Source organism: Notothenia coriiceps, unplaced genomic scaffold, assembly GCF_000735185.1.
Source record: "Notothenia coriiceps isolate Sejong01 unplaced genomic scaffold, NC01 NC01_scaffold00037244, whole genome shotgun sequence".
NCBI lineage: Eukaryota > Metazoa > Chordata > Actinopteri > Perciformes > Nototheniidae > Notothenia > Notothenia coriiceps.
Window position 1 is genome coordinate 5,935,795 of NW_011369945.1, and position 20,509 is coordinate 5,956,303.

Sequence of the window (20,509 nt, forward strand, 5' to 3'; positions counted from 1 at the left end):
ACGTAGGTAGCACGCACTTAGTGGTGTAAGGTAACTGCTAATGCTAGGCAGTGCCCCGTCTCGACAATGACAAGTGATTGAGGATGACGTGACGTCTATTACCGATCGATGGACGGTCTGTGATGACGATTATCAGAGCCCCCAAAATCGATCAGTTTGGAGAGCAAAAGAAGGGATGAGTGCGAAGAGTAGGGAGTCAGAGGCGTGCACATGATGTGTATAAAGGTACTTTATTTACAGAGTAGAAAAGGACATGGTGTCCGGTTGCAGTCGGAAGAAGAGAGAGTGAAGTCAGAGGGCACACAACACTATAGTAACACAAACTATGTCCGTGTGGGGAACAATAGCCCGTACCCCACAAGTCGTGTGTGAAATTAGACCCAGTGTATTAAAGGGCCCACAGAGTCACTTTGCAATTTTTCATGATTCTTTAATGGTAAATGTGAGGTGTGAAAAAGCAGCCAAAAGGGTCAACTCATACGATAAGTGCTACAGCTTTATACCTAATATGACCACGAACGCCAGGCACTCAGTAGCGCGAGGAGCCAGGGCTGCCGGCGAAGAGTCATCGGGGGCGGAGCGCTGCAGCGGTCGGCGCACGGCGGCCCATTCTAGGGATCCCGACCGATCCCAGGCCTCGACCCCTGAGCTGCCTAGGCCAGTCCCCTCCTGAACCCCGCCCCTGACCTTAAGCCCGGGTAAAACCTCCGCTTAATGCATTTCACGTGTTGGGCTGAAATGCCGTCATGGCGGAAGCGGGCGGGTGCGTCAAGGACATAGTACAGTCGACTCGTTTCGCTCGTGCGACCCCCCCCTCCCCAAGCAAGCTTCCTTCGCGGAGTTTTGCGGCGGGACGTGGTCACCTCAGAGAGTACCACAGCTTATTCGCTGTCTTATGGGGAATGGGAAGCGCAGCTGTGTGTTAACGGAGGAGGGGCAGGACACGAGACTGGTGGGGTTATTCACGCCAGTTCGACAAGCATCCATCCCAGTTGCCGAGGCATAAAAGAGGCAACAGCTATCATCGCGGTTCCAAGAAGACAGGCGAATTCGGAGACGTCGCAGCCTGAATCTCCACAGTTGAACGGCACGAAAAGTCCCAATGTTAGCTGATAAAGGGGTGGTACTAAATATAGCGAGACGTAGTTGTCGAGAAATAAAGAATAAAGGTATAGAACGAAAGATATGCCTCCAATTCAGGAAGATCCGTTTGAAGACGGCACCTGTAATTACTGTTTAGACTTAATTGTGTGCAGCTGTCAAGCTACCAATCAATGCTGGTAGTGAAGCAACAGTAAGGCTCTGGTTAGCTCCATGGGAATATATTGAGGAAATACAGGGAAGAATAGAAATAAACCAACGTTGAATCGTCCGAAAGATTTTGCGCTCTGGAAAATACTTTTGAAAACTCTGACATGACTGATTTTTCTTGAATTCATTCGTTCTCTGCTACGACTCGCGCTCCAGGAGGGTGACGTAATGCGCCTTGACAAAGCACCAACGAAGAGAGACGATCGTCAAACGGCGCCGTGTGTTTGTCCAACAAGCAGGAGCTAACCAGAGCCAGCGCTCCTCCTTAGCCTTAAAGCTGGAGTGTCTGGTGAGAATACCACATCAAATTCTCCCTCTGATCCACTGATGAATGAACAAATAACTGTCTTTTATTTAGAGAAACGGAGTTTACAGCTTACTGAATGTTTGTTTACCCCTTGGCGAAAAGAGGTCAGACTACAGTAGCAAGCATGTTAGAGTGAAGCTTGCTTATGGGTGTGTTAGACCTTAAATCAGAGGTTTTTAAAATAAGAATAACGCTGCTGTTCAACCACATGTGACCGAGTCACATTTCTAACGTGTGTTATCCGGAGGCGTTTATCGTTTGTGTAGCTTACTGTGTATGCTGGACGGATTCATATACAGGCTATATCAGCAAATAAGACAGCATTTTATGCCAGGGTAATAACGCTTTTGTGCTCACTATAGTGTCGTATCACCAAAGCTTACATTCGCTTTAGATGTATCTTAGTTTGTGACGTCAAATGTTAGGTAGCATTACCATGGTGGTAAAAAATCAAGTACATACTCAAGGACTGAGTAAAGTATAGTATAACTTCTGAACTTAGTTTTATCGTTCAGTTTCATAATACACCCATGTTCACCTTAGTCAACAGTTTAGATCATTGCATGAATCTTAAACACAGATCAAAGGTTCTGAGGTACTCGTGTACTTAAGCGCTGCAGGTTTTTTTCGTACTTCTTTGTACGTTTCTACTCACCTCATTTTTGGAGGACACTTTCTGTACTTTAGACTGGCACTTCATTGTATGGTACAGATGTGGTTAACGATTACGGTTGGACAACACACACTAAAGGAACCAACTTCAAATTATGATTATTGGTTAGACTGAACGACCAACGCAGTTAACCCCTTACAAACTAAACAGAGAGTCATTTGGAATTGAACAACAAATTGTTTGTTCAAGCAGATATTCCAGTCTTTTTGGCTGATCTTTGCTTCAAAAATTCTAACTTTTCCCCAGGATACGCGTAAGTACATTCCCCTAACCCTTCACTCTAAATACTTTACCAATGCATACTTTTCTACATAACATGAGTATTAACGTGTGCATCAGTAGCTTTACTCAATTAACGGATTCTGAAAAAACAGAAATAAGTTTACAAGAAACAGCGACGCGCAGCTTGGTGTCAGGAAGTTGGTTAAGAGAGCAATAACCTAGGAGGTGCGTGTTGCGCTGGCGTGTAACCTAGATGAGCCGACGGAAACATCGAACAGTCTATAGTACCAAGCCTATAAAAGAGAAACGTGGTAAAAAAAGGACGCTGGTGTGCGCGTGGGTTAGTAGCCGTTGGGTTCGATCAGGCTCAAACCGGTGCCTGCTGCAGTCAGCATGTCGGTGTGGGCCCGTGAGACACTTCACTCCAAATGGCTCCTGTGGGATTGCCCAACAGATGAGTATGTAAGGTGCCTTGATAGAAAGCGGTGCAAGCAACGCAACAATGTAAAAAGAAAGCCTCTATCGGTAAACTAATACTCGCTCGCTGGTGTGTAACTTGTTGTGTCTATACCAAGGAGGGATTGTAGGTAGGGGTATGCAATACTGTCGCAAAGAGGAAGAGAAACCTATATCTTTGCAGACACAAATCTGAAACTTTTGGCTGCAGCTGTTAACCTTCTAAGTTAGATGTCCAGCATGTAAAACAAAATCACACTTCTTCCAGTTGAGCATGAACGTTGTCCCAACTGTGCCACATGCATTTTACTAAACCATTAATTCAATGTCGTTTCACCCTTCACAGAAGAGGCACTATGCAAGAAGTTTCACGCCAGCCAATTGTGCAGCTTTCGCTCTAAACAGAAATGCGTTTGACTACGTCCACAAAGAAAAGCCTAAAGACTGTACCTGTGTGTTTCCCACCGCAGGCTCTGCTGACCGTATGGAATGCGCGTGCAGCCCTCCTGCGGCTGGGCCTTCTCTCTTTCTCTGCCTGCAGCCAGGAGGGCCAGCACTCTCAGGTCCAGGCGATGAACCGTTTGCCTGAGAAGCGTGGTGATAACACGCCGGACCGACAGAACAGTGCGGCCCACACCTACGAGGCCCTGTCTGGGGAGAACGGGTCCGAAACTAAACGAACGTGCTAAGTGAAAAGTCTTTTTCAGTACATTTCAGTGGTATAAAGTGTTCTAAATTGTGTCGGATACACCCAGTCTCGTTTCCAGTGTCTGAGGGGTTCAGAGACAGTCGACATCAGAGAGTTAAACACAGCAAACACCTTGCGAATGACTTGTCTCACGAAGAACTGCGTAGTCTTTTACTTGTTAGCCCTTCCAGTTGTGCTTCATAGACAGTAACGCATCCTGGTGCTTACTGCTTATTGGCAAACATAATGACTGTATACCTACAATTCGCCCTCAAATCACGTCACTAACATTTGGATTGAGAGCTAACAACTCTAGCACATCAGCTTCAATGCTACTCCTCCCTGTCATCTTGACTCTATTACGACCCGACCGAGGTACCGGTTTGGACAATCAATTAGCTAACCTAACCTATCAGAGAATGTACACTGAGCAAGGTTAATCCAAGGTTAAGTGAGTAGTTCTACGTGGACAAGGAGAACATTTGAATGACATGGCAGATTAGTGAATCGGGCAAACGTGAAGACAAGTGGATGTCACGTAGGTGATATAGGGCATAGTAACGTAACGCGTTTCATCACTCTGGCTATCATGAAAATGTTTCATATTGTGAATAACCTCTGTGTCTAAAGCTGAGTTCCCACGCACATTAACATCAACAGCAGCAGTTGCCGAATATACACTGTAAAGTCGAGAGGAAAGAAAGGAGGACCATCAACCCGGGCTGGTGCTTCATGAGGGAGCTCTGTCTATTTAGAACGAGAGGCAACTGACTCAGATAGGCTTAATCGAGGGTACAGTCTCTTCGTCCCCTCGCTGGATCTCTCTCAGTACCGGCGCTAGCTCGCCTCCTGGACACGCAGAAGCACCTTCTGTCCGAGGCTGCAGCCAGGTCCGATGCCACCCGCCTCGTGGATAGGCTGGTCGTCAGAGTTCCTCTTGACCAAGATGAAGTCCAACAAACTTGTGCACAAAGTAAAACATTGGTGTATATATAAAAGTGCTTTTCCAACAGACATAGTCACAAAGGGTTGACACATAACCATGAAACCGGATACGAAATCACAAAAGTAATACATGAGCCCACACAGCAATCGTGTCTTAAGAAGTGCTAAAAACAAACACAGTAAAAAACACAATAAAAACTAGGATACAATAGAAAAAATAAAAGCACACATTGATCGCGGCTACCCAAGACGCCTGCGCCCAAACAGGCGGGCCTACAGCTGACGTTCAGAAAGCAGAGTGAGCAGACCCGAGGTTGCGGGGCAGAGCGTCCATAGCTTAGCGGAGACAGAACATCCACATGCGAACGCAGAACACTCCAGCCCAGCAGCTTGACGTTAGTGTTGTGATTAGTCCGTGTGCGCTGCCGCGAGAGTCAACAAATACACAGCAAGGGAAGGGCTTCTCGCATACTGAACTGTACCGAGTTCATCCAGCTAAAATACCCGACTTTACAAGCGGCGGAGGACGTCACCAGCCAGGCTGCAGAGGCCGTCCTGCAGAGGGGAGCCTCTCCGCCCAGCTGCCCTCCACATGACTCCTGCCAGGCCAGCATGCCAAGTGGAGTGGCCGAGAAGAGGCTCACAGAAAGTCCCTCACGAAACACGACAAACAATGCTCCCATATCGTAACTAATTTATTAATAAGTGAAAAAAATATGTAAATAAGTTGTAGTACAAGGATCACATTAATAGAGTCTTGAAGAACAGTCATCCCTACAATCTAATAAACGTATCTACCTGAGTGTTGGGAATCAAAACCATCGAACGTATGTAGTATAAAACATCTAAAGACGGGAGGGAATGTACTTAACTAACTAATCAAGCACAACAGGAAAACAATAAGGCCAATAAGGAAAAACTAAAAATACGGTAAGAGAAAATATGATAGAGAAGGATTAATATACACAGATCCAAACATAATATCAAGGAATGAGCATTCCATTATAAAAATGAAAAAAAAGGATAACCATCTTTTCATTTCTCCAATTGTACTATTTGGCTTTTGAAATAACAAAACACAATGAGTGAAATAAGTGCCAGTGTTGATCTATTTACAGCTTAATGGTAAAGAAAATCAATCAAAAGCACGACTTTTTCCCCAATCAAACAAATTGGTGCGCAGTATAGATAAAAAGCAGAATTTTCCAACCGGTCTGCTTACATTGGAGGAGGATAGAAAAACTATATAGGAAGCTGAATCCCGGTTTATCCCTCTTGCAAGAATCCATCACACAGGAGGAGCTGAGCTAGTTTGAGGAACCATTATAACATTCAGACATTTTGATATCGCACTGCGCAACACAAAACCCACAGAAGGTGCCAATAATGCCCTCTAACTTAAGGATCATAGAATAGAAAGTAAAGATGGTAAAGAAGATAGTAACAGTACGTTTATTTGATACCACATTTTGGGAGAAAAAATTTGCGTTAGACGCAGCATAAAAAAACAAAGGCAAATTAAGAGAATTAATTACACAGAAATAAGAGAGATCAAAATATTTCGAAATAAAATAAAAATAGCATTAAACAAGTTAAAGTAAAAGAAAAATACTATAGAATTACCAACATGTGTGTAAATAGATAATTTTCCAGAACAAATATCAAGGCAGTGGGTGAATATTAGTATGCAAGATGGATTCATAATCAAATACTAAATCAGAGAGAGTATGCACATTCCTTAGATAAAAGCGCATGCGTGCCCTGTTAGAAAGTAATGAAACATTAATCCCTCTGTGGCGTAGCTGCCCTGCAGAGTGCAGACAGCTGACGGACGAGAGAGGCTGATCGCAGGCGGGAAAGTCCCGACCTGATCCTGCCTGTGCACCCAGCTCTGGCAGAAGTGATTGAAAAATGGAAGGGTGATTTATTAGTGCATTGCTGGTTAGTCAGGAAAGCAATGACAAAGCAAACACCTATGATGAACAAACATTAACATTATATAGTATTTCTCTATCTTTGAAGCTCCGTGACGTTCAAATGAAACCTTAAATCATGTCAAGTGTTTTAACTTTATTTAAGTTTCGATTCGTTAAGTTTCTGAGTCTATTAGTTAGATGACTGGAATTTATTGTACAGCTAAGTTGCTACCTGAAGCCTGTAAGTGTGACTCTCCTATGCGGTCCAGGTCGAAATGGGAAACAACGTTCTTTTTTAAGGGCTAAACACCAGTAAATATGGATTGAAGCAGAATAATTTGTTTGATAAAAAACATACAGTATGTTGAATAACAAAAAAAAGGTTAGATTTGTGTTCAATACATTTGAAAACACTCTTTAGTTTAGCCGGATATATCTGCAGCTGTGCAGACACAAGACTTTAAAACAGAGTGAAAAGACAAGCTGTACACCGTGTGCAAAAACCCTTAACTGTTTGATACAGTCGTAGATATGACACTCTCTCTTCTGTCTCTGCAGGAGTGGGCAGAGTCGAAACTGTCCGATATGTCGCCTGCAGGTGACTGCTGCCAATGATTCGTGGATCATGTCTGATATCCCCACAGAGGAAGACATCGCTGGCTACATCCTCAACCTGGCGGATGAGGCGGGCCACCCACACCAGCCTTAACACACAGCAAACAAAGTAGATACTGAGAGAAATAGATCCACACCAAGTAGACACACAATGTCCCTTTCAATATGAGGAGATTTGTTTCCTATAAAGCTAACATAATAAAAGGAGTATGCAGGGTTTCCTTCTCCTTTTGAAACCTCCCCTCCTTTAAATCCTGAAAACTCCCAGGATGCTCTTTGTAACCCAAGTATTGTAGATGTGGTGCTTTATGGGAACTGTGTGTGATAATACATTGTCTGAAGTGACATTTTGTATTTGTTATATGTTAGAATACTTTGTAATATATTAATTTAACACACAGCAGATCCAAAAGAACCGCTCTTACAATAATTGTTGGATTACTAACTAACATGGGAAACCTTTTGAAGGGTTTAACCAGGCACTTTATGCTTCCATGATAATATGATTGTGATAGAAGCTGGTGCAAAAGAGGTGAAGTGAGTTCAGCCTTTGTGTTCAGAGAGTTATAACCATGGGTAAAATATTCATAGTTGTGAAATTGAAATGAATAGTTTTACATTTGTGAAAAATGAACATATTCATGTTTTTAAAGAGAGTTGGATGAGAAGATTGACACCACACACGTCTACCGTAATTAAGAAGCTAAAGCCAGCAGCTGTTAAACTTAGCTTAGCACAACGACTAAAAACAGAAGGCGAAACAGTTAGCCTGGTGCTGTTCAAACCATATAACCCTATCGGCACCTCTTAAGTTAACTTGACATGTTGTTTAACTGTACCCAAATCAACCATTGGCCTTGACCTACAATATGTCACTGAAAGAGACGTGTGCCAACCAAGATGAGACTCAAAATGATTACAAACAGACCACGATGGGTCCAAAGAAACAATTATGAAAAGGGCAAAACAACAACAACAAAAACTACTATGAGATACAAAGCAAGTAAAAAGTCACAAACTAACCACAATAGAGACGCTGTGGCTTTGTATTCAACAGAATACATTAAAGTTATTACAATCACATATCTAACTCTCCGCCAGAAAGTGAATAACCGTTTTCCCAGATTGTCAAACTTTTGCTTTAAGTGCAAAACCCAAGACACAGCGTTTATGGTGAAACACTAAAACCAAATTAATTTTCCACCCATAAAGCTGTTCTGTAGTCTGTGCGATGTAACCCTGCATGTTTATATTCCACATGACATGCCTTATGTGAACCTGGTATAAAGTCAGATAGTGAGTGATCATAGTATTTTGGGTGTACAGGACTGAATAGATTTTAAATGACTAGGCTTGCTGTAGTTAACCACTGTGTCATCTATGCTATTTTCTTCCTTATACTTTGTATTTATTTTTTAAATTTCCTATAATTTGACCAATGTTATTTCATTCTGATTGCGCTATAATTTGCTCTGTCATGGCCCGTAATGATAAATGACTGAATTGTCAATATGAGCAGCATTTGAGTTACGAGTTAACTCTTAAACCGGTAAAGTAATTTAACATTTGAGAGCCAAATAATTGTTTTATTCCAGATCACATAAATCACAGGCTTTACTGATGATGGTTGTGATTGATGAGGGATGAATCTATGCTGAAGTTCTTCTTGTGTAAAGTAAACGTCTTTCAATTTAATTTTGGTTTGAGTGATATTTTTCTATTCTTATGAGTTATGTATGGAGTTTTTATTTTTAACATGTTGATGGGCAACATTCAAACATCAGCTAATCAGTTTTTTGGATTTCACAGTTTTTTTCAAATATTAGTAATATTATCTTTTTCATTTTAAAGAGTAGTGATTTTGTGAATAGAAACTTGATTTATGGTCATTAAATAGACCGTAAACATTTGAATTTGACAAAAAAAACCTTCTTAGCTGGGGATGCTGAAAAAATGCACTTTGAAAACTCACTGAAGCTTTCCTTCTTTCCTTTTGTTGCACTACCATAGATGATTTTATCTCAGTGGTTAAAAATATTTTCTGACACTGTAATCCTTTTACAGCAGCACAACAAACAATTTGCAGCAGTAAGGGACCTCCTTCATTAGTACTGTACGCGGTCAATTCAAAATGTATAAAACAAAGTTGTAATATTTAAAGAATGATCAAATGTTCAACTTTCATAGCAGATTACATACAGCATCGGATCCTGCACACACATTGTATTTACATTTTTTGAATGGAAGAAGCTGTATTACAATTGAATTGATTCGTACTGTGTTATCCTTAATAAAGAGATAGCCTACTCACTGTTTGCACTGTATGACTTTGTGTTATTTGGGAGAGAATTAAGTATGCCATTTATCTGTTAAATTAACGTAAAGACTACTAGTTGCAGTTCAACAAAGTTATTAAAAAACTTGTGAATAATAAGATGCTAAGCAATATAAACTTTAATGCTGCCAGGTATAGATAACGTTAGCTAACTAAACGAACTGCCGAGTAAAATCAGAAAACACTGGTAATTAATTATTCTATAATTTGTAAAACTACGGTGTTAAAAAAAAAAATACAGATTCTAATGGTCAGATATAGATATACAGATACTAGAGATAGGCAGGTACTTGCTTTCAAGCAGAACACGGGGGAAAACAAACTTAGCTGGAGTGTTTACGTGTTCGGCGTAATGACGTACAACGGCCTCGACAATTTCTGTAGTCCTATTCAGCCACTCGGTAACAACCATCGTTTTTCAGACACGTAAACTCTTCAAAAATCACCAGTGGGGTCACTGCTGATGTATTTAATGTCGTAGAACAAAACGTGATCTATCTCTTAAATTTGTGTCAACCACAGACCTTATTTCGAACTATTTTCCAAAACCCTATGGAGAAAGAGCATTTTTTGCTTTTTGACGAAGGAACCGGAAGTGCTAAAAATGCTAACTTACTTCCGGGCTTTAGGACGCGTCACTGCGGTTCTCTATGATGTTATAGTAAAGCTATGTTGTTTTCTATTGAATTTGTAAGTCTTCATTTTAGACACCATGTAAACCCAGTTTTGTCTAACTGCGTTTCACATTACACCATGGAATCTATGGGTAATTACATCGACATTATTGGGGCAAAGAATCAAATATTATGTTTCTTAAAATCAGAATAGGCACTATATTTTGTTATAAAAGGTGCAATAATAATATTTGTATGGGTCGCATTACAATATATTGTAGCTATTCAAAGAAAATAACTATATATTTATGTAAAATAAACCATAACATTGGTATTTAGTCATTAACAGTTATTTGTCAACGGTCCCTAAATCAAACCCCAACTGTTAACCACGACGGTTTGGAATTGGACGGTTTGGTCTTTGGAGTAGAGAACCGTCTTGCTGCTGCTAAAACTGGGTGAAACCGTAAGGAAACACCAGGTGAAACAACTAACGTAACTTTACCCCCGTGTTTTTTTTAAGAATACGAACAGAGTTACATATTTAAAACAGTCGACATTTAATCTCCACTTGGTTCGCTGGGGAATTAACTTTCCTTCCGGTAAATTCGTATAATTTCACTTTAAAGGGAGTAGCAAACGGTCCGGGAGCAGAGCTAAGCTAACTGCTAACCGTTGGCTACCATTGACTTAGCTTAACACTTGTTGAGGATTTACATTGTCATGGCGGAATTGGTGTCTTCTTTCAATTCCTTTCCTGTTATGGGTTGTTAACTGGTAGCCTGATTTAAAGTTAGGAATATAATTAAGATCAACGTTGCTCTAAATGTGTTTTCCCGCCGATGCAGATTTTTGCTACAAGGGATGCATTGGGCTAGCATGCTAACACTACTTGTTGGCTCTGATAACCCATAACCATGGTGATTGCATTTTTAGTAATCACCAGAGGTGACAGAAGTACTCAGATCTTGTACTTAAATAGAAGTACTAGAGAGTAGGAATACTTTGTCACAAGTAAAAGTCCTGCATTCAAAATGTTTAAAGTAAAAGTACAAAAGTATTGGCATCAAAATCTACTTAAAGTCCCAAAAGTAAAAGTACTCATTACGCAGATTGACCCATTTCAGAATATTGTATGTCTTGATTATATTACTGATCCATTTGTACACAACATATACATTAATTGAGACACACAAGGAACAAAAGACCATGTAACACCATTATTGACTGTTCTCTAGCCTTTATTTACATATGAAAAATGAGAAACATAAAAAAAAGAAAATAATTACAACAATCTATTTTTTTCCCATTTGTGAGTAGAACCAGGGTTTGTGATTTCCCCAAAAGGCTCCCACAAAACTATGTTTAATCCTTATACAAACGTTGCATCTGTATTTTAAAGATTTACCTGACCTGGCATTCACTTCTGACAAAATCATTCACTCACGAAAATGCAAATCTAGCTAAGTTAGTATACAATTTTCTTTTTTTCTAAACTCAGTTGAAGGAAGGCGTTTGTAACATGTATATATGCAAGTGACAGATACAGTTAATTAAGCATCGCAACTTTTTAATTGTAATTATTTTTAAGCTCCTAATTGAATGTGTTAATTCTGAATCAGGTTCTGTGGCTAATGCTCTTTCTTATAGGCTAGTTCACTAGTGCACTTCATTACATATACAAGAAAAAAAACCTTTTTCCCACTAAAATGAGGCACAATGACTGGCCAAGTCCATAGATACAGCATTGAATGCGGTCTAGATATGACATTTACATCAAAGTACTAGGCTTATCTAAATTCCTGCACCAGGGTCCACATAAAATAAAAATTCGGTCAGAATGTTTATTAAGAATATATAATAAAAAATCAAGTGATGTCTAACCTTTGTCTCTTCATCATAAGGACATGTTCATGCACAGTTTGTGCTGGCGAGGTACATCACTCTGGTATGGTACTAGCAACTTCTGTCTTCACTGCGTCCACTAGGAAACTGAGCTCGTTGCACAGCGTCTCGTAGCGGTAGGCCATGCGGATCTGTGCCACATTCGTCCGCCGAATGTCATTTCCCGCCGGTCCATCCTCCAGGTAGCTGGAACCAATGAAGTGTTTCTTCTCCTGTAGGGTGAACATGAAAAATAATGTATATTGAGCAGATTTCAAATATGAACATCACACAGCATGTGACTTCAACTGGCTGAAAGTGTAGATGAATTGTTGACAAACTGTTCTACTACTTAATCAGTTTACTACTACTTTAATGATTTTCATCTGTAATAGGGTTACACAGTATTTACACGAGCTCTCCGAGGCTGGGACTGTATTAGATAAGAAATCCCTCCCATAAAAAGGACAGTGGAGATAAAATAATATCTTCAGTGTAAGTTTCAGAGTCATTTGTAATTGTTGAGAGCACAACCTCTTAATTTGGATGGGGCCATTTTTGTTTATCACCGACACTAGAAGAAATTGTATTTCCAAAAACAATTGTGGCCATCTATAAACCATGTCATCAATACATAGTTTGTCCACCAGAGAGCACTGATGTGTTTATGTCTAAACTGTAAAATGTCTCTCAGCTGATGTCTCCCAGCAATGCCAATGACAGGGATAAAAAAAGGACTTTACCTGATGGGAGAGTCCGCTCTGCAGCACACTGTTTCTGGCTATCTCACACAGATCACAGGTGCTCAGCTTCCACAGCTGGGCTGCAATGGCATACTCCTCCATCAAGGCCTCCTGAAAGGGTTAAAAGCAACAATGATTCGATACATTTGTATGATTTGATAATGATAGTCCAAAACCCAAATTGATAGTAAACTCAATGTCTTGGGTTTTGGACTTTTGATCAGACAACTCAAGACATTTAAAGATGGCACCTTGGTCTCTGGGATATTGTGACTCTTTGATGTCTTCTTATATGTGCTGTCATTAGCGATATTTGATGGTGAGGGAATTGTCTTGTCATTGATTCTGTTGCAGTGGTTCTGACCTTAGTGTAGTGGAACTGCATGGGGTCGTCCGTGGACAGCGACACACGCAGGCCTTTCTGTAGGAACTCCCGCAGAGGGTTCTTGGAGTACTCCAGGAACAGGCTGTTGTTGCTCAGCGGGGACATGGCGATCGGGACCTGGGCCAGGTAGTACAGGTACTGCAACACTGGACTCTGGGGAGAATGGGGGGTGTGGACACCAAAGTAATGTTAGTAATGCTTAATATCTATTTGTTGAAGTTAGTGTAGGACAATTCTATGGTTAAAGAAATATCAGATACAGATAAATAGGGTTGCAAATGGTTGGTGTCACATGTAAACAGTCAAAATCCTTCATTTCAGTTTAACCCTGAACATATTTAAGTCATCATAGATATTTAAAGCATGCCTGTTAAGGAGTTTTAAGATATGATCATGAATATAATTAATGTTCCCCTTAATGTCAATGACATGTTTACAGTGTAGAATGTCTAAATAGAAAAGGTCTTTCACAGAAACATAGATCACACTTAAGCATGTCTATAAAATAATTTTGAACTATATATAGACATTTTTATTCATTGGGATAAACCCCTTGAGATGCACCATCTCGTTTTCAAGGGGGTCCCATAAACTATTATCGAGCTCAGACTATAGTGAGCTTTGCCTTTCTCAATAATGATTCAAAGCTGAGGTATTTTGTCCTGTGGAGCAATAGGTGTTTGTATTTTTTACATCTTTCTGTTATTATTTATTGGCCTGCAAATGCAACCTTTGAGAGATACCGAATCTTGCTTTGGAGTGGGACTGTAAAATTGTATATAAAAAAAAAGGCGACCCTTGTGGGTTAGCACGCCACTAATTAGTATCAGTGTTGCTGGCAGTTTTGACATAGAGATGATAGTGGTCATATTAAAATCCAATGTTATTTATCAGCGTAAAAAACAATTATCCAACTCTCTAATGAATTCAGGACTCCACCTTCTTGAGGTTGAGTCCATGGGAGATGTTGTCAGCCGTCAGGAAGGCGGACACCAGGTGGGTGATGGAGCCGGCCTCGCCACAGTGGGGACGAAACTGGAAGGTGTTCAGACCTCGCTCCCTGAGGAGGCAAAATATATTGATATCATGTCCTACCTGCAGTTAACTCATACCATTTCATGAGGTCTAACAAGTTATTTCCTCCATGTCAAAACTCATGTGCAACAATTTCTACATGTTTGGGCTCTATGGACTAAGGAGATGTTTTTATTTATTTGAAATCTATCTATACAAATATTAATTAAATATACTGAATGGAATATGTATGTGACACAAAAAGGCAATTTATGAATTTGGCCATTAAAAAATGTGCTTGCTGGTGAACGCAGGACTTACTTGCGCAGGTTGTTGAGCACCATGATGTTGGCGTACATGTAGAACAGGTAGTAGGTATATGGAGGGTTATCGTCCATGGTCCACGCCTCAGGTTTTGGGCTTTTGTAAGAGAACATGTGGTCGCTGTGTTTTGATTCGTCATCCACACTGTCGAATCCTGTCACCTAAAGGATAACGAATAAAATGTCACCATTGATTTTACACATCCATGCGTGTGTCTTCATCAGTTCTGTCTTTAACTGTTTGTGCAGAAGACTAACTTAACATCACTCAATAATCTTGGCAAAACCACTTTATTTTTGTGTCACCGATTCCACCCATCATATATGTACTTACGTATTTGAGGAATACGTGTATCTCCTTGTGCTTTTGTGGATTGACTGTAGCCTCAAACAGTGGGAGGAAAACGTTCTCCAGCATCTTTGCAAAGTTCGGAAGTATTTTCTTTGACTTGAAGATGTCACTGCAAGACAAAAGGCACCAAATACACTCACATTTAAACAAACATTATAAGTGATGTTATTATTCCAAAATAAATGGATTTAAACTCTAAAAGTAATGATTATATCTAAAGTTTTCTCTTTGCACTTACTAAATCCTGGGAACTTGAATCATCCATCTCATGTTGGGCGAGTGCAGCTTGTGCTGGATGAACCAAGTTGCCAGGCCCTCCCACTCGCTGGCTGAGCGCCCGTAGATGGACAGGCGGGGCTCGGCATGCTGGTACTTGCTCTCTTCCAGTTCTTTGGACACTTCCTGAAACAGTTGTGATGGAGCATTTCAAGTTAGAGCTATTTAGTGTTGTAAGGTTAATGGTCTTGTCCTTTTGTGGAGTATAGACATAATGTTTCTCCACTTGCTAGAAGATGTGTTTGAAAGAATCCTATATATACTGTAGTATGTATCTTTTCTGTTTGTCATAGCCCCTCCCCTTCCATTCTTGGTGTGAAAATGTGGGTATAAGACCCTCTGCAGACCTTCTGACTTTTGTACTTCGCTGCAGACTGCTTGACACTCTGTAACGATTTACCTTCTTGCAAGAATAAACTCCCTAAAACTCCCTTATTCCAAGAATCTTCATTTCAGTGAAAGGCTTCCTCACCATTTTATATTATTTTCTGGTTTGTCTCCAAGTTTTCACCTGAAAGTCTAGTAATGTTTGTCAATTGTTCACTGGACAGATAACCGATGATTCTGTCACATCTGTGCTATTTCCAAATACCAACATACTTAATGCTTTAAAGGTGGGGTAGGTAATTCACTTCAGAAACACTTTTTGTTATATTTCATCGAATGCCCTTAACATCCCGATAGCAATGAATACATTAAATGCTTTGACAATAAATCCATAAAAACATTTAAGCTTTTTACAGTACCACGGCTTCCACAGATTAAATGTTTTTATGGATTTATTGTCAAAGCATTTAATGTATTCATTGCTATCGGGATGTTAAGGGCATTCGATGAAATATAACAAAAAGTGTTTCTGAANACTCACCAACGTGCCGGTTAATGCCGAGTCGACCTGAGTCTATTCCTTCTATAACTATGTAAATACTACACTATACCGGCGCCTGACATGAATTACAAATGAGACTAGGCCAATGAATACAACACCGTCTATAAATTCATTCGAAAGAATTGCGATTACAATATTATCAGTCTAACGAGACTTCTAACCCTCCACTATAAGATATACAAAATGCAATGTGTCAGACAACTAAAAACGGCCGGCAGAAAGGGACGTTGCCGTCGAAAGACATAAAGGAAAGAGGACATTATACTGAACTAGCGAAAATTGGAGGCGTGTGACTCGAGACTAAACCAGTTCGTCCGCCACAAAGGTGACTAACTCGGAATCGACGTTGGATTGGACCGGGAGGCCCCGTCCAATCGGCGAAGTCGTAATTAATGGTACCCTCTAGATTCGAGCGATTTTCTCCTTGGTCGAAGCATCCTGGCCTTTGGTCTCAAAAGGGACTTCATCGGCCATTCTCCTTGTAGGACGAGCATTCATATGGGGGTTCCAGGAGGCGCCGCTCTCCTCACTAGTTCTCAACCGAGTCCGTACTGTATGCAGAAGTATTATTTTAAGCAACACATTGTAATTAAATGTAATTAAAGTCAGATGGTGTCTTAGACGGGGCAGTGATATCATAAACCTGTTAATGTACGCATTCAAACACTTGTTCTGTTACCAGCTGTATTCACCTTGCAGGTGTAGCTATGTGGCTTTGATCCTGGATAAAGTGTTTAAGTCATGGATGTTTAAAGTTTAACTTCTTCATGTCTAATATTATAGTTGACTTTTCATTCAGGAAGTATGACGCTGCGCTGTCAGTAGGCTACGCTTCTCCATGTTTATGATTGGTCGAATGCTCCAGATACCACCCCTTTCATGTGAACGCGCACCTAACTAGATAGGGCAAGGCTGGCTTGAGCGATCCACTTGATAACCCGCGTCGTAGGACCGTTTAGCGAGAGCGCGTATGTTTTGGATTAGGCCAACCGGCTAACTCAAACATATCCAGGTTAGGTTGAACCAGCTTCGTAGTTTACCCCCCAGTTTTGGGAGAGCAGCCTTTTCGTTTATGCTTTTGCCCTGCCGTTATGTTAGTTTTGTTTAACGTTGGATTGCTGTTAATAAATATATTTTCATATATCTTGTCCTTTCCACGCTTTTGTTATGGCCAATAGCCAGGTCATGACATTAGCTTGACATGCTAACATTTGCTAATAAAATAAACACAAGGCTTGTGGGGCTGTCATTAGTTTAGCAGGTATTTATTTGGTAATGAACTAACATTTTGGAGAGCATGTCTGACCCTATAGATGGCATAGATGAAAGGCTAGTAGGTCAATTCATTTTATAGATGTCATCCACTGGGGATCATGAATGTTTTTTACCAAATGTTATTGATCTAATCCAACTATTTACAATATATGTAAAAGCACCACCATCATTCATTGGGATCAGCTGAGACCCATGAATATCTGAACATATTTTAGTAACAAAACATCAAGCTTGAACTTCACCTAAGTCAATTTAATCCATCCTCTCTAGGAAACATGAATATTTGTAGCAGAAATCCTGACAGTCGACGTGAGATATTTTACTTTTATCCACAAATCTCTCTCGGGAAGACACAGAAACACCAACAATGCATATCTGTGGCATGCTTAAAAAGTATTCAAACCTGTAATAAATGTTGTTTCTTAAAAATATACATGACTTTCTATTCTTTGGGGCGCACAAACAGCCCATATAGGTTGGCGAAAGATTGCATTTTCACCTCAAATTACAGCCAAAACACATTCCTCCTGTGATCCACATGAGATACATAGCACTGTTAATAACATGTCCCTTAATAGAACAGATTATCTCCAACAAGGAGATTAAGTGATAAGTTATTATTGAAGTGCTGCAGTTTCTGTCTAATGAAGTTCATATCTTCATCGTTCGTCTTTCTATCCTCTGAATAGCTCTCCCAATGATGGCTAAAGACGCTGTGGAGTTCATCCCTCATGCTCATGCTCCATGTCTGTTGTTTCAATCTGCACCGCACCAAAGGGTGCAACAGGGACACATTGCAGCAATAACTACTGATCACTCGTGCAGGAAACTACCGGCTGACTTCCTCTCTGCTGACACTCACTTTCCTTATCGCTTTCAAGCTCTATTTCTGCGTATCTGATTAGATTCAAATGTAAAATAACACTCAGTGGTTTGAACAATAATGGCGGGCTGTGAAAGAGTCTTAAGAGCTTTGGGAAAAGTGGTAAAAATGGTGAGTAGTTAACGATCAATCGCACTGTGGGAACAAACCACCTTTGAGCCTTGTGGCAACGCTTCATTTGGATAGTCTCTATTTGTATAATACACAACTGTAAATGTTTTGCATAACACATGTACAGTTGTGTATTATACAAATGGAGAGAGAGAGAGAGAGAGAGAGAGAGCGAGCAAGTAACTGCTTGCGATTGCACTTTTCGCAGATATTCATAGAAATAATTCCATTAAAAATGCATATAATATACTGGTTTGAAACTAATGAGACAACTTGAACGTTATGTGAGAAACATGATGCTATTTTTTGACATCCTTACTCTACAGCCACCAGAAAGCTCCAGTGTTTCCCATACATTGATTTATTTGTGGTGGGCCGCCACAAATGGATCTCATAAAAAAAATATATATATTATTATTATTCTTTTTTTTTTTTTTTTGGTGGTCNTAACTGGATGGCCTACCTGCCTGTCAGCCTTCCATCTGTGCACAAACTTATCTCGTGCCCTCATTGGTCATGTGCGCGTTCGTGTGTGTTGGAGGAGGGGCTCTGTAAGGAAGTCTGAAGGAAGGGGCAGATTTTTTCCGATTGTGTATTTTCAAATTCTAGCGCACTCGAGCTGGTTTCTCCATTCTTGCCTACCCTACCTTTAAGCAATGAACACTACAGCCATGAAGTTCATGTACTTCAGCAGTCAACCACCAGTCGGCGCAGGGCATCTACAACTTAACCCTAACCAATTATGATAGATGGTTCAGGTCTTTACAAAATATACCAAGATAAAACAGTACACATAAAGATGTTTAAAGGACAAATCAATGTAACATGATATAAAAGAGAGACAAGCAGGACATCTTTAAATTTGACGGGCCGAAAAAATGTGCCGATTTGATCAACAAATCCTCTAAAATTTATTTCTTCAGCATTTGACCTGTTGCTTTTTCCAACTCATTGTATTTGGTTAATGGTTGACTTCTCAAAATTTAGCTTCAGCCAACTTTTTGAGAACAAGTCAGATAATTATTTAGGACCTCAAAGTGATAACAAAACTCATACTGCACCTTGATGATTCGTGCAAAGTATTCTCCTTTGATGTGATTGTCTGATTTCAAGTAGATCTCTCGCAGTTCGCTGGCGCCCACGGGGTTGTACTTGGAGTTGAACTTGTCAAACCGATGAAATGTTTGCCTTCCCTAGGAGGGTCATTCGTGAGAGAGGGTGAATCTTTTGATAACATTTTCATTCCAACAAAATGACTGTTTATTATTTTCAGATTACGTATTAAAAAGATCGTGCATGGAACATAAAAAAGATTGCATCACACCATATGAAATGCTTGAACACGCATAATTGCATCCTTCTGTAGTCATTTTAAAACCACACATTTGTTATTGGCAGGCTCATGGAGTTATTAAGCGATACCTGCCCTATTTACCTCAAGGACGTTGTTTTTTAGAACAATTATCTGGCAAAACCGATGTCTGACGGCATTGCAGAAATGTTACTGAACTTGTTTCAATTTTTAAGAACTTTTGACAGCAACGACTTTGTTCTTACAGCGTGCACGTCCAGAGAGTCCACGGTGAGGTCGTACGGGTCCATGTTGAGTTTGTTGAAGACTTCCTTGTGTGTGATCGCCTGACCGTCCTTCTCCAGGACCACGCGATCTGTCTCTTCCTGGTATGTGGTCTTTATAAATTTCAGCAGATGCTTCTGGTTCATGCAAGCAGCCGCGTGTATATGTGTGTCCACCTGTGTTTTGACATGAAGCAAACAGTTAGGATGTGCATGACTTTATTGGACAAGTACCAGTGGAACTTTACATTTATGTTAATTAGATCAAGAGCACTAGAGATAATGTTCAGAGTCGAAGCTCAGAGTGATTCAATGTTGACCGGACGATTTGCATTACATCATTTTGATACAGTGATTTTCGTAAGTTGCTAGTTTAATCAGGGTTTCCCACACATAGACTATACTTGGGCGGGCCGATCAGGTATATTAACGGCCGCCCAAGTATATTTCGCGACCCATTTAGGTTGTCATTTTGTTTGTTTTTTTATTAATATTTTCGTCCACCCCCACTTAAAATCACATGGATAGGTTCCTAAATACATTTACCATTTTTTTTAAATAGTAGCCCATGTCCATATGTTTATTTGTGAGTAGTAGATTTAAACTATAGGGCTATCACTAAGGGCCCAGCCTGTACCTGTTCGCTCTGCCATGGCTTGAAGGGTCTGCTAACAAGCGACCAACAGAAAGGTTAATGCTGTTGCACGTCACCTCAAA

The 20,509-nt window shown here is 40.3% G+C and overlaps 1 protein-coding gene across 2 annotated transcripts in view; it reads right to left on the reverse strand.

Moving 5' to 3' along the window:
• Positions 1 to 11,302: 11,302 nt before the first annotated feature.
• LOC104964542 (AMP deaminase 3-like) overlaps positions 11,303 to 20,509 on the reverse strand; it is a 21,888-nt gene continuing 12,681 nt past the window's right edge. For both annotated transcript variants that reach the window (XM_010793357.1, XM_010793358.1), the window contains 9 exons: positions 19,775 to 19,969; positions 19,279 to 19,410; positions 15,022 to 15,185; positions 14,766 to 14,892; positions 14,430 to 14,593; positions 14,034 to 14,154; positions 13,074 to 13,247; positions 12,710 to 12,820; positions 11,303 to 12,199 (listed from right to left, as the gene is read on the reverse strand). In XM_010793357.1, coding sequence (XP_010791659.1) covers positions 12,023 to 12,199; positions 12,710 to 12,820; positions 13,074 to 13,247; positions 14,034 to 14,154; positions 14,430 to 14,593; positions 14,766 to 14,892; positions 15,022 to 15,185; positions 19,279 to 19,410; positions 19,775 to 19,969 — 1,365 coding nt within the window. In that variant the 3' untranslated portion in view covers positions 11,303 to 12,022. The remainder of the gene's footprint in view (positions 12,200 to 12,709; positions 12,821 to 13,073; positions 13,248 to 14,033; positions 14,155 to 14,429; positions 14,594 to 14,765; positions 14,893 to 15,021; positions 15,186 to 19,278; positions 19,411 to 19,774; positions 19,970 to 20,509) is intronic.